At 40.1% G+C, this 15,209-nt stretch overlaps 1 protein-coding gene across 1 annotated transcript; it reads left to right on the top strand.

The window, feature by feature from the left end:
• The first annotated feature begins 1,753 nt into the window (after positions 1 to 1,753).
• Positions 1,754 to 5,618, top strand: LOC124258363. The gene is made up of 5 exons (XM_046692454.1): positions 1,754 to 2,400; positions 3,005 to 3,390; positions 4,512 to 4,587; positions 4,982 to 5,082; positions 5,451 to 5,618. Exons 1-5 carry the CDS (start codon positions 1,767 to 1,769, stop codon positions 5,493 to 5,495), a joined length of 1,242 nt encoding a protein of 413 aa, XP_046548410.1. The 5' UTR covers positions 1,754 to 1,766; the 3' UTR covers positions 5,496 to 5,618.
• Positions 5,619 to 15,209: the final 9,591 nt, after the last annotated feature.

Raw genomic sequence — 15,209 nt, 5'->3', positions numbered from 1 at the left:
TCTACATACATTGAGAAAATTAAAGTATCATTGCTTCGTTTCACGTAACAAATCCTGCGGACAATCCGGGTCAAGAAGGTTCCACAGTATTCCATGCTTGTCATTAGAGGCGCGGTTTGAGGATCGGGTGGCTATAGTGACTGATGAAACTGCGATATTGCTCATAGCATAATAAAATACATTAACTCACTCATAAAAGATCACGATCATGATAACGCGTGTCAATATATCAGTATCATTTTAGGCAAGATATTTCCTTACAGATTCCAAATTCCTAGTTCCTGTTTAAAATCACAACAGTCTCTAAGGCAATATTGATTTTGATTAATGATGAAGCTACCAAATGTGTCAGGTACTTTAGATATTCACAAGTTTGCATAATACATGTGTCATAAAGGATACACGAAAGGACGATCACATTACCTATCTTCACTTGGTCACCTGACGTCCTGATGACCTTCACCCCAAAACAAGCACTAGATACTCAGCACGGTGTCAAACATAAACTTTACGTGAATAGGTGACACGAATGTGGGATTGGGTTGAATAACATAGCATATATTACCCTCGATGTTATGTATTTCATTGGAACATTCCTTCAACCACGGTTGGACATGCTAGGCGTTAAAGCCTTTTGATGACGTCATCTTTGTAACCAATCACAGTGAGTCTTGCAATTAAGGTAGGTATAAAAGGGAGCAGTTGTATCTTTTCTTTGTGCGGGTTTCAAGTGAGGGAGCTCAGGTTAGTTAATATAAGATGTTGCAATAATATGTATATTAATAATTGATTGTTAGCATGTGTATGCTGTTTATGAAATCAACTATGTTAAGACTTTGAAAATTAACTGTAATTATTTGTTTTACTTTAAGAGCCATGCACTATCATTATATTTGTGCTATTTAAGGCGAGTTTCCATTATCTATAAGTTACGGTCGTGTGTTTGTGTTTGTTTGTTGTTTAATACTGTACTCAGCAATATTCCAGCTATATGGCGGCGGTCTGTAAACAATTGAGTCTGGACCAGACAAGTCTGCAACATCATTAGTATATAGGTTCGGGTGTATGGAATCTGATGACCTAACATAACCTGCTACAAAGCATGCAGTGCCATGAGGTGTTTGCTCTTTCATTCGGTTGTTTGTTTGTTTGTTGTTTAACGCGGCACTCAGCAATAGTATAGATAATGGCGACTGTGTGTAAATAATCGTGTCTAATAAATACGACACAATTCTAACCCGGATCTTCAAGGATCTATGAGCTGTACTTAATGAATGGAATCTTTCTAAATGGAACCTTGATATCCACAGTTGTCCAGGTGAGTATGATTTGCCTGAGACCCGTGAAGATCCGGGGTAGAATAGGTCTTCAGCAACCCATGCTTGCCACAAAAGGCGACTATGCTTGTCGTAAGAGGTGACTAACGGGATCCGGTGGTCAGGCTCGCTGACTTGGTTGACACATGTCATCGGTTCCCAATTGCGCAGATCAATGCTCATGCTGTTGATCACTGGATTGTCTGGTCCAGACTCGATTATTTACAGACCGCCGCCATATAGCTGGAATATTGCTGAGTGCGGCGTAAAACTAAACTCACTCACTCACTCAACTCACTCATGATTTGCCTGATCCAGACTCTGCGTACACGTCACCCTGATACAGCTGTGATATTGCTGCCTGTGGCATAAAACAAAATGCACACATACGTAATTTATCAACAAACGCCTGATTTGTATTGTCTCCTTCCAGGACTAGTGGATACCACAATGACGGGTAGATACATCACAGCTCTATATGTCCTCGGTCTGTGCTGCGTTTCTGCGCAGCCGTACAATACCAACGATGGAGACTCGTTCAATCTGGATTTTATTTTCGGCAACCCGAGTTCCCCGGCACCGAAAGGCGATGGTACCTCTATAAGCAGAGTTCCCAGTCGTAGTAATTTAGATTGGTCCTTGAGTCTGTTCCCCAGCAGCGATTTCTTCAACGACATTAACCTTGACAACGGCTTTAATGACGACGATAATTACCCTGACAACCGTAACACAAACAGTGAAATTGGAGGGTTTGATGGTGGCAAGGATTACCATGACAACGGTAGCCCGTACGGAGATAACAGTAACAATTATGATAGTTCTCCCGTTAAGCCGGATTACTATGGAAACAGCGAGACGCATCCAAACCTTTACCCACAAGGTGCGTCTCTTCAGGTATATGATGACGATGATGATAATGATGATGATGATGGTGATGATGATAAAGGCTATCCGTTTCCTGGTAATAATGACAACTACAGACAACCATACGCTCCTGGGCCAAATTCAATCTACCCACAGTACCCGGGTAAGATAACTGTGCCGACGTCTTCCTACGACGTTGACTACGACAAGAAGCCTGCAGGTAAGTCAAAGGGTAATATCGTCTTGTCTGTAGGTAATTTTGATTCGACTGCGAGCTTCATAACATATCTTCAATTATTCATCAAAACGTGCAAGCTTAAAAAATTCAACACGAAATACACGTGTAGTACAAATTGTCAACATGAAGCAGATCCAGTAGTAGTAGTAGTAGTAGTAGTAGTAGTAGTAGTTTTTTCCTTTATTCCTCCGTTTTGAATAAACACTTATTCGGTTCATATAAATAATTAAGTCATCAATAATAACTTCCAATTCCCAGACTTCAGTAGTTATCAGTAACACAATACACTAGACTACAATAAGAAATCAGCAAAAAACGTTCAGCGCCCAAGCCTCGCCAAATCCATCATAAGTTTCAAGAGGGCGTGCCCTAATTGCTCGGTTTAAAGAAAAATAAACGCAAAAGTATTGCATGGTCAACCAGTCAACCCTCATGGAATCAGTTCTAATTCATTTACACATCGTTGTATCATTTTAAAGACGTGATATTGCTGAATAAAACCCTCTCACTCACTTTTGCTGAAAGAGCGGGCGTAAAACCACCTAACTCACATTATAGTCCCACTTCAACTTTAACCTGTTTACAGCGAAGAAGTGTCGACCGGAATTCGCTTTTGACTTCGAAGGTAGCCATCCGTTTTCCGAGCGTTACAACAGGATCTGGATGGGGAGTGAAGGGAATGTGTTTCCTCAGGATGGAGCTGCCGTCTTTCAGGGGGGATTTCTTTACATCCCATTTTTCACCGGAAATGACCTCCGACCTGCATACCGCCTATCTCTGTTGGTGAAGCCCAAATCTTCAAGGTCATCAGGTCAAACTATCGTCAGCAACAACTTCTCTTGGACATCAAGCACCTTCAGTCTGGCTTTGATTGGGAACAAGATACAACTGGTTATAATACCACGGTACCCGAAGAAAGACGGACATCGACAAAACAAAAAACCAGTGATTCTATCTCTCCCGATCAATCAGGTAAGCTTATCATAATGCAATATTGCTACAAAAATGTTTTTATTCTGAAACAAGTAAATGTTTCTGTTATACCTATCGCAGTGGGTCAATTCAGATACGTTTTATAAAAACAATCGTTTTTAGGCCAATCATAAATCGGTTCTGGTCAGCAAAAAAATCCGGTATTAACGCAATTTTAGCTTGTCCGGATCTTTACGAAAGAGTTTAGCTTATCTTTCCTTGATTTAAATGTCGGTGGTGTTGGAATTTGTTTCATGTTCCCAAACCGACTGAGAAAGGGCCCTGAGATCTGAGGTCACAAAACAAAACACACTTATGATTACGACTTAACCCTAGAAAACTATTTTAAAAAGATTGCTAATCAAGAAATTTGAATTGAAAGGGATGAGGTTTGGCAGTCAGGACCACATGCCCCTATTTCATAGTGAGTAAGTATGGTTTTACGCCGCTTTTAGAAATATTCCAGTCATATCACGGTGGGGACACCAGAAATGGGCTTCACACATTGTATCCATGTGGGGAATCGAACCCGGGTCTTTGGCGTGTCGAACGAACGCTTTAACCACAAGGCTACCCCATCAGCTCCCCTTTTTTAATAACTCTGTAGGCAATGAGAGAAAGGTTAGTTATGAAAATGATAGTTAAGCTCCTCACAGCACTAAGATCGGCTTAAAGAACAGTGCCCAGGTCATTTGAACCTGAGCTCCAAGATGTGAGAAAGATTCAAGGCTCGGAGTCTACATATTATGGATCCCATGTAATCTTGCTATTCATGGCCAATGTGGACGCGAACAGCTGCAGTGCATCCTATACAACTAACTGTATCTTTTCGAGCCACATCAATATTCACTGAGCCAACAATCAATAAAAGTGGAGCTCTAACGGTGGCGTAATTATTCTGACAGGATTATCAATCGATGTTTGGATGTGAACGCATTTGATAGCTGGTCACATTTTTACGGCAACATTAACCCATCACAATTCAACAGGACTCAGCCTGTTTAAACATGCATTCACACGTGTCTTGACATTACCCAAAGATCCATACTGTTGTGTAATACCTGGTACCACGCATTGAGAGATGAGCGACAGCTGTGATATTCTATGCACATATTCTACAGGGATCTTATACGTACGTCTCGGTGGAGCAGGACGATATCACGGTGAAACTGACAGTCGGCCATAGAGCCGTGTACGGTAAGACAGCCTCGGGCTCTAAGGTGGAGGGCATTTGTAGAGGGTTTGGGTAGTACGGAGACCATCACACTATGATTCACAATCCTCATAAATTATGCAAATTCTATTGAAATCCAGAAGTGTCAAATAATAATGAATTCTAAAACAGAAATTAATTCTGAATTAAATTCGTATTTGTTTTCGTGTGAATGGCTGAAAAATAGTATGCTTCCTTGTAATACTTTTTCATTCGTTACAACACAGAGCTTTAATGAATATTTTCCCCTTGAACAATCAAACTGACATTGATCAGTATGCATTTATGATTTTGTAGTATTACTTTGATATAAATGTTATTAAATTATGTTCATAAAAGAAACATGATTGAACAGCCTGATTTCTACATATTCTACAGCTCAGGGACGGATACCAGCCGTGAGCAACGAACCTCTCTACATGGGGGCCGGCGGTAGTCCACTTGGCTATCTGGACCGTTTTTATGGGAAAATTGATTCGGTAATAACTGATTAAATATATTAAGTGGAAGCTATTTAGCTATTAACTATATTTACATATTGTAACCACTTGAACACTAGATGTCTTTCTACAAACATTTGGTACGTAGGGCCTATTTCTTCCGAGAATCCTCATAACTAGTTTTAGAGATTGTACGAGCGCTTCGAGCTAAGTTTCATTTCGCACTCGTTAACCAAGCTGAGTGTTCCGGCGTCCAGTGTTGTGCATGAATGAAATTGACATGTATTTAGTGAATATCCTTTTTTTAAAACATATCTGACGAAGGTAATACAATAATATTACGTTGTTTTTCCATATATACTTCGTAATGCACCCTCATGTATTGACAATATATAACCATTCTGCAGCTGGTCTTCGACAAATGTCCGGGGACAATAACGAGAGACTACTGAGGTGACAACTATCAACGTGTTGATGTAAACAGGAAGCAAGAAATGAAGAGACTATTTTCCATAAAAAGTATATTGTAAATTATATTCGCGTGCCAAACAACAGAAATTAAAATGTGATACACATTTACGTATTGTTTTGTATATCAATTTGATTTTATGCCATATTGAAGCAAGCAAGAATTGGGTTCAGACATTGTTTCCTTGTTGCGCTTTGAACATGGATATTCGGTAAAATAAAATAAATTGTTAAATCAATATCTATACATGTCGACATATAAGTATTATGATCACATTGTCATACTCGGTTCATAATGTCAATTGTTTTGATTTATACTTGTTTGCGGTCTGTAAGTATTCGAGATTGAACCAGACAACCCGGTAATCAACAGAATGAGCATCGATCTGCGTAACTGAGATACAATGTATCAAGCGAGCCTCACACACACACACACACACACACACACACACACACACACACACACACACACACACACACACACACACACACACACACACACACACACACACACACTCACACTCTCACACTCACACTGGGCTGAAGAGCATAATATGTGCTTTCTGTGTAGTGACGTTAAATGGTTTCACTTCTTTGACTGTTTTTCCCATGGAATATATGTCACATATATGTTAAGATGTAATGACGACACTTAAGGCACATTGAGCCGTATCAAATTCTTGTTTCTACTACCGACCAATATTGAAGCTGCTTGCATGCTAAATTCTGTCCCTGTTTCACTTCAATTAAAATTCCAAATTCCAAATTCCAAACCTGTCTGACATTGATTGAAGTGTTAGATGTTTTACTTAATTCTACTATGTCACTTCGCAACAATATCCAAATGTAAAATGATTCATTGTTAGATAGATACAGATTATTGTGAAAATATCCATACAATTTATGACTAAATCTTATATGCTTTTGCGTCACGTCAGTTTGTTTGAGAGAAAGGAAATAAAGAGCACGCAGCAGATGTTAACCGTTCTGGTGAAAGCCAAGGTGAACGATTATGGTGCAGACTGAGTGAGTGAGTTTAGTTTTACGCCGCGTTTAGCAATATTCCAGCAAAATCACGGCGGGGGACCCCAGAAATGGGCTTCACACATTATGCCCATGTGGGAAATCGAACCCGGGTCTTCGGCGTGACGAGCGAACGCTGCAACCACTAGGCTACCCCACCACCCGAGTATGGTGCAGACAAACCAAGGGTTATAATCAAACTGAATCTCAGACTCGAACACGTGATCAGCACATCCTGACACTACTTAGCGAATTGCTTCCTGCTAGGCCACTAGTCCTATGTAAAGTTAAATATGAAATTTCAGATACATACATCCCATTATCCCACAGCGAGTGAATATTCTTTTACGGCGCTAACAGAATTCATCAACTAGATTGCGAGGGAACACTACAAATAGGTTTTGCACATAATATATACCTATGTACCTATGTGGGATTCGTCCACGAACACCTGAGTGAGAAAGTGAGTTATACTATATATATAGTAGTCAGTGACAGTATATACCTTGATGGCAGTTTTAGCGTCACTGACGGGATCTTAGTACTATATAAAAGGTACTAAGTATAAACAAATGTAGTACTAAGACCCCGTCAGTGACAGTATATACCTTGATGGCAGTTTTAGCGTCACTGACGGGATCTTAGTACTATATAAAAGGTACTAAGTATATACAAATGTAGTAGTAAGACCCCGTCAGTGACAGTATATACCTTGATGGCAGTTTTAGCGTCACTGACGGGATCTTAGTACTATATAAAAGGTACTAAGTATATACAAATGTAGTACTAAGACCCCGTCAGTGACAGTATATACCTTGATGGCAGTTTTAGCGTCACTGACGGGGCCTTAGTACTATATAAAAGGTACTAAGTATATACAAATGTAAGTACTAAGACCCCGTCAGTGACAGTATATACCTTGATGGCAGTTTTAGCGTCACTGACGGGATCTTAGTACTATATAAAAGGTACTAAAGTATATACAAATGTAGTACTAAGACCCCGTCAGTGACAGTATATACCTTGATGGCAGTTTTAGCGTCACTGACGGGATCTTAGTACTATATAAAAGGTACTAAGTATATACAAATGTAGTACTAAGACCCCGTCAGTGACAGTATATACCTTGATGGAAGTTTTAGCGTCACTGACGGGGCCTTAGTACTATATAAAAGGTACTAAGTATAAACAAATGTAGTACTAAGACCCCGTCAGTGACAGTATATACCTTGATGGCAGTTTAGCGTCACTGACGGGGCCTTAGTACTATATAAAAGGTACTAAGTATATACAAATGTAGTACTAAGACCCCGTCAGTGACAGTATATACCTTGATGGCAGTTTTAGCGTCCATGACGGGATCTTAGTACTATATAAAAGGTACTAAGTATATACAAATGTAGTACTAAGACCCCGTCAGTGACAGTATATACCTTGATGGCAGTTTTAGCGTCACTGACGGGATCTTAGTACTATATAAAAGGTACTAAGTATATATACAAATGTAGTACTAAGACCCCGTCAGTGACAGTATATACCTTGAGGGCAGTTTTAGCGTCACTGACGGGATCTTAGTACTATATAAAAGGTACTAAGTATATACAAATGTAGTACTAAGACCCCGTCAGTGACAGTATATACCTTGATGGCAGTTTTAGCGTCACTGACGGGATCTTAGTACTATATAAAAGGTACTAAGTATATACAAATGTAGTACTAAGACCCCGTCAGTGACAGTATATACCTTGATGGAAGTTTTTAGCGTCACTGACGGGGCCTTAGTACTATATAAAAGGTACTAAGTATAAACAAATGTAGTACTAAGACCCCGTCAGTGACAGTATATACCTTGATGGCAGTTTTAGCGTCACTGACTGGGCCTTAGTACTATATAAAAGGTACTAAGTATAAACAAATGTAGTTCTAAGACCCCGTCAGTGACAGTATATACCTTGATGGCATTTTTAGCGTCACTGACGGGATCTTAGTACTATATAAAAGGTACTAAGTATATACAAATGTAGTACTAAGACCCCGTCAGTGACAGTATATACCTTGATGGCAGTTTTAGCGTCACTGACGGGTTCTTAGTACTATATAAAAGGTACTAAGTATATACAAATGTAGTACTAAGACCCCGTCAGTGACAGTATATACCTTGATGGAAGTTTTTAGCGTCACTGACGGGGCCTTAGTACTATATAAAAGGTACTAAGTATAAACAAATGTAGTACTAAGACCCCGTCAGTGACAGTATATACCTTGATGGCAGTTTTAGCGTCACTGACTGGGCCTTAGTACTATATAAAAGGTACTAAGTATATACAAATGTAGTACTAAGACCCCGTCAGTGACAGTATATACCTTGATGGCAGTTTTAGCGTCACTGACGGGATCTTAGTACTATATAAAAGGTACTAAGTATATACAAATGTAGTACTAAGACCCCGTCAGTGACAGTATATACATTGATGGCAGTTTTAGCGTCACTGACGGGATCTTAGTAGTACATAAAAGGTACTAAGTATATACAAATGTAGTACTAAGACCCCGTCAGTGACAGTATATACCTTGATGGCAGTTTTAGCGTTACAAGGTGAGGTGAGGTGAGGTGAAATTGGGTTTAACGTCGTGCTTGAGAATATTTCGCTCATATGACGACGTGCATGGGTGTGTATGTGTATGTGCGGCTGCTTGTACTAGCCCAAACTTAAGCTGGTTTTATAGTGCTTGCCCACTGAGATACCATGCCGCAGTGAAGCATGAATAACCCACTCAGACACATTATACTGACTCCGAGCCGACCAGTCCTTGTTGTACCCATTAATGCCGAGCGCCAGGCAGGGACCAACACGTACCATATTTTAACGTATTTTGGTATGACGCGGCCGGGGATCGAACCCGCGACCTTCCGCTCTCCGGGCGGACGCTCTAACCTTTAGCGTTACAAGCCCCCGTGAGTGTTCTTGTATGGTGGGTTGTCTGTAGGTTTTCCTTGCTTCCGACAAAGGTGCATTTCACAAGGCAAATTCCAATAATGTATTTTTGAGTTAGGATACAACGTGTCCGAGATTTCATGTCAAACACGTTTGAGCGAGTGAATATAAGAACGTTGAATCCTACAACGTGTTTGGAGGCCGTGAGTATTGACGAGCAAAGTTGGAGTTGAAGCAGGTCTGAGATCTTTACCGCTTTGGTGAAACCCACGAGTATGTTCAAAGTCGATGCACTTTTACCAGGTCAGTGTGGGATTCGAATCCACGCAATTAGAATTCTGGCAAAGCGAAGTGCGTGCGTGAGTGAGTGAGTGTGATTTTACGTTTTTCGTGGTTTTGGCAATATTCCAGCAATATTACGGCAGAGGACACCACAAATAGTATTCATACATTGTACATATGAGAAATCGGACTAGGGTGTGGTGTGCTGAGCGAACACTTTATACAGAAGGCTGTCGCACGGCCCCGCCAGGCCAGTACGCTAACCACACCCAGTGCGCGAAATAGCTCGAGGCTAGTAAATATCAAGTCGGGACAGTAAATCTACACAGTCACTGGCCCGACTAGCTAGATAATTTTAATGGAGTCATTTTGTAAATATATCACTCTCACCGACTTGTTACGTACGCTTTTAAATCATGCAAGATAGTGGCCTGATAAAACTGTTCATCATATTTGCAGCATAAGGATGTTGAGCATAAACATAACATTTCAGAAATTCAGACATGTGTTTTCTTATTTGTTTTTGATGGTATTTTACCTTTTGTAATCTTTTGCTCAGTTTCTACATTTAAATTTCGGGTTAGTGAGTTAACTTTGGGACCGTTCATAATTTATGGCTGGGGGGATGATGATTTTTATGGAGAAGCATGTACAATGTGAATGACCCCCTAAATTTATGTACAAAATAAGTGACCCCCTGCATGTCATATACAAAATCAATGACCCCCTCCCCTTCCCTCCCCATAATTTCTAAGCATAATTTTAATCATAATTGACAAAATTGATGACACCCCCTATAAGCAGTCATTTACTTGCAAGGAGGGAAGCAAAACTGGTTATTGTACATTTTCTTTGTATATGCATTACTCACCGTGGACTAACTTCTAGTCTCGGAAATTTACAGACACAGTTCCATAAATTATCTTGACAAAATATAGTAAGGAGCCCAGAGACTCTGCGGTAATCTGGACTTGTTACACACACGGCGTATATCGCGGCATCTTGGACGTTTACCACCTTCATGAAACCCGTGAACACCGACGTTAATTGGGTTAAATTTGGGACTTGAAGTTCGGGTAAAGGAAGCGTCTTTGCACAAAGAATAGAGGCGCCTTAAACAACAAGTGAGTATGATTTTACGCCGCATTTAGCAATATATACATATATATATATAATCAGCAACATTTCGCCGTGGGATGAGTAACCCGGGCAGAAAGTGTGTGAGTGAGTTTAGTTTTACGCCGCTTTTTCCACTATTCCAACAGAAATGAACTTCTCACATTGTTCCAATGTGGGGAATCGTACCCGGGTCTTCGGCGTGAGCGAAAGCTTTATCTATTAGGTTTCACAACTTTTAGCAATATTCGAATATTTTTAAGTCAGGGACAATTAGTAGCCGTAAACTACAAGCATGTTTGTTCGCGTGATGAACGAATGCGTCAACGTCTGTGCTGCGTCACCGCACCTTTAACCAAGAGGCGTCTTCGAGGATGAAAAACGAAAGAACCGCCCGTAAAATATTCCATTTTCATTAGTGCATATTCATGGCTGACAAAAAAGCCCTCAATCAATATTTTTCTTTCAGCACGCAAGACTGTAAGTCAATATCAGGACACACATCGTATGAGAACCGTCCATGAATAACCTTTATCATGAGCTGAAATCAAAGTAAACAAATCCCCCACTCTATCTGTGTCAATACAACAGTGAGCCCTGCATTCGTGATCAGACAGGGTGGCTGTATGGGCAGTCAGCGATCTGCTAGACTAACGCCTAGTCTCGGAATATAAGCCCATTTAAATTGAAAAGGAGCCCCAGTGAGGATGAGACTTGCTTCCTTTAGGGCTTTAGCTTTGCGGAGTGGGCTAGGTTGTAGGGAAAATAATGTTTTCAGGGACTGAGACAGACTAGTGATCTGCCTGCTGCAGCTTTCAATCCACACTGCTCCAGAGACGACATTTCCATGTATTTTGTTATAGCCATATTGATTTCCAACCTTAATCTCTACATCCAAATATACTATTCACACTTTGCTAAGGATCAAATCATGGATTAAACAGAAAACTATGATGTGGTGTCAAATTTGGTTTGAATATCTAAGCTTATTGTAAGCATGGATCCTAGGTTCCAGTATGTCATTTCATCTTGTGGATCCCCTACCTGCTATTGACAGGTGTTGTGTACTTGTCAATGACTCGTTCCATGATATGCAAAATGGTTGAATGGTGCCTTGAAAACCATTTTATGGTTACTCATGTATCAAGTGCATAAGGTTAGATTAAAGTGGCTGTTTGCCTAAAGAGGGGTTACCATATTATTATTTAGCCAGTTTTAAATGGATACAATTTCAAATTATGAATCTACGTTTAAGTAAAGTTGTGAATTTTTGTGATCCTTTGCAAAGTGTGAGTAGTATATCTCAAACTGACATTGGCATCGAGATAATTTTGTGTTTTTGAGTAGTCTGTCATATAGACTATGGAATCCAAATTGTCAGAAAAGTCACACGATTTCAACAGTTTCAGGAACAGTTAGGTTATGTGGTTTGTTTGTTGTTTAACGCTGCACTCAGCAATATTCCAGCTATGTGGCTCCAGTCTAAATAATCGAGTCTGGTCCAAACAATCCACTGATTGACATCACGAGCATTGATTTATTCAAATACGAAACGTGGGTTGCTGGAGACCAATTCTAACTTGGTTCTTCACGGATAAGGTGTTTTGGGCTTCGTTCTGTTCAACAGTAAAATACAATTCAACACAATAAAATCTCCATATATATTTTCTTTTCAGCTTATATATTATTTACCTGCATAACAGTCGACGTCTACTGCGAAGGAAGATGTCAGTTCCACTTCCATATAGTGACGTGTCAATACTTTGACCCAGACACTGCTTTATCTGAAGACGATACCCAAGTATATGTCCTGATGTGTAAAGAGATGCGGGTCATATTTGGTACCCGGCAGAAAAATGGGTACCCGGTGGGATAGGTAATGTGACTATTAACCTTCAAGCGCAACAGGCAGCTTGGGTTATCCGGGGTGATAATAATCAGATTTTACGGCGCTTCGAGCATGCATTATGCGTGGAGAAATGTGCATGGTAAATGGACTTAGTCTATTATTATCAGCAACCCATGCCTAGATTAATAATCGTAGGAGGCGACTATGAGGATCGATGGTTTGGCTCGCTGACTTGGTGGACACATGTAAGCTACTCGCCGTCATCTTACGACAAGCATGGGTTACTGACGACCAATTCTAACCCGGATTATCACGGGTTGACTGCCTCATGAGCATGTGTGAATGAATCTCTGGAACATATATGATGACAGCATGTATTCCGGAAAAGGTGTCGTCCATCACAAACACAAGCGAGGTAAGTCAATATTCCGCACTTGAAAGATCACAGCAACACATAGTTCAAGGCAAAGCTTGCAGGGAATTGCATCGGACCTTATTCATCAAATGCAGAAATATCCTCCACATGTGAGCAATAGCACGTTTTATCAGTCATAAAAAAATCAGTGTGGTGTCAAACTAATCCTGCCAGAGACCCATATACACCTGATATTCGACAACCCATGTTTGTCGTAAGAGGAAACTAGTGAGTTTAGTTTTACGCCGCACTCAGCAATATTCCAGCTATATGGCGGCGGTCTGTAAATAATCGAGTCTGGACCAGACAATCCAGTGATCAACAGCATGAGCATCGATCTGTGCAATTGGGATACGATGACATGTGTTAGTCGCCTCTTACGACAAGCATGGGTTACTGAAGATCAATATTCTAACCCGGACCTTCACGGGTTAAGAGGGAACTAACGGTATCGAGTGGTCATTCTTTATTGACACGTGACATCTTATCCTAATTACCTGAATCAATCCTAATTACGTAGATCGATACGCATGATCGTTATATCACTATATTGTCTGTTCCAGACTGGATTATTTATAGCCCGCCACCATATAGCTTGAACATTGTTGAGTGCGGCGTTAAACAACAAACAAACAAACAATACGGCCAGACGCTTTAATACATTAAATATTTTTTTTCAGTATAGATATGGGTAGGTAAGTGCACGGAACGAAAACCAGCAAACGGATGTTGATTCAGAATATCGTGACGGAAAATATCATGCCATAAACATAATTATAAATTAGACAAGGAACTATAAACCAAGCTTATAAACAAGGACATAATATTGATTTTATAGATGAAACTAAACCTTGAGAAACGTGATTTTATGTCAATATTTTTCCGGAAATTCCTTCTAAGGTATTGATTATAGGAAGGTTTTCAAATGTTTACGCGATCGAATTTCAGGATTTTAATATTCTTTTGTCATTAAAACTTCCCCTGGGCACCTGGGCACAACACTGCATTCGTGTTCTACTACTTACCGACCGTTATAACGAGTAACTATACCATTCATACCTCGTTATAAGAAAAAGCTGTTTCTCTCAATTGATCCGGTTATAAATGATCATGGGTCGACGTTTTCCTTTATTATTCTCAAGTGCCCGTTTTTGTACAATAACCTCGATATGGCTAAACGTCAGTGTGGACGGGACTGTAGCTCTCTATACATACCTGGTATGCCATGTCATTGGCCACCCACCGTCAAAGCGTTGTTCGGGAGCGGTTATTTGGTGGAGGAATGTGTAGGCCGGGGCTATGAGAGGAGGGTCACACCAGTTCAAATGTTCGTGACAAAATATATCTACTATTGTTTTCCCTATTACTGAGGGAAATTCATGATCACGACATATTTATGTATGAAGCATAGGAAGGGAAGGGAAATATTGGAAGCGTCACAGCCCCAGCGGCCCGTGTGAACTGTGGTGCCCAAGTTCACCATACTTCAAACACCATACCACACCACGTACTGGAGAGACACACGTTGTCGTTAGACATTGCTGGGTTTTTGTTGTTGTTTTTTTGTGTTTAATTCTGATTTAATTATTATTGCTTATTTTATTAAATTTACTGATTTTTAGGGGGCGGGATGGTGGTGGTTGTTTTAGGGTTTAGTTGAGGTGTTTTATTTTAAAATTATTTACACATCACAACTTCTATTCTCCGCAATAAATAAATAAATAAATAATAAATAAATAAATAAATAAATAAATAAATCAATCCACCAAGGTCAACCCAACCCCTTCTTCCTTTTTAAATTGCCGGACCTACCTCTCGGCATGGTACCTACCCAGTTTTCAATTGATGAAAACAGAAATGGTGATTAGATTACAACTGCAAATCCACGCTTTTCGTGATCTGTGTTGAAACACGAGACGTTTACAAGTTTCCAATATTCCTCAACACTTCAAAGAATATCTGCTGGGGTGGTGGCCTCAACACTGAATACCATTTCCTATTTATAAACAGTTAGATCGATAACAACCCTCTTAATGAATACGTGATCGATGAGATCGCTTTCATGCATGCATATGCC

The sequence above is a fragment of the Haliotis rubra genome, unplaced genomic scaffold (genome assembly GCF_003918875.1).
Source record: "Haliotis rubra isolate DU_JTF1 unplaced genomic scaffold, ASM391887v1 Scf69, whole genome shotgun sequence".
NCBI lineage: Eukaryota > Metazoa > Mollusca > Gastropoda > Lepetellida > Haliotidae > Haliotis > Haliotis rubra.
The sequence above is the reverse complement of the archived record's forward strand: the minus strand, read 5'-3'. Positions and strand labels throughout refer to the sequence as shown.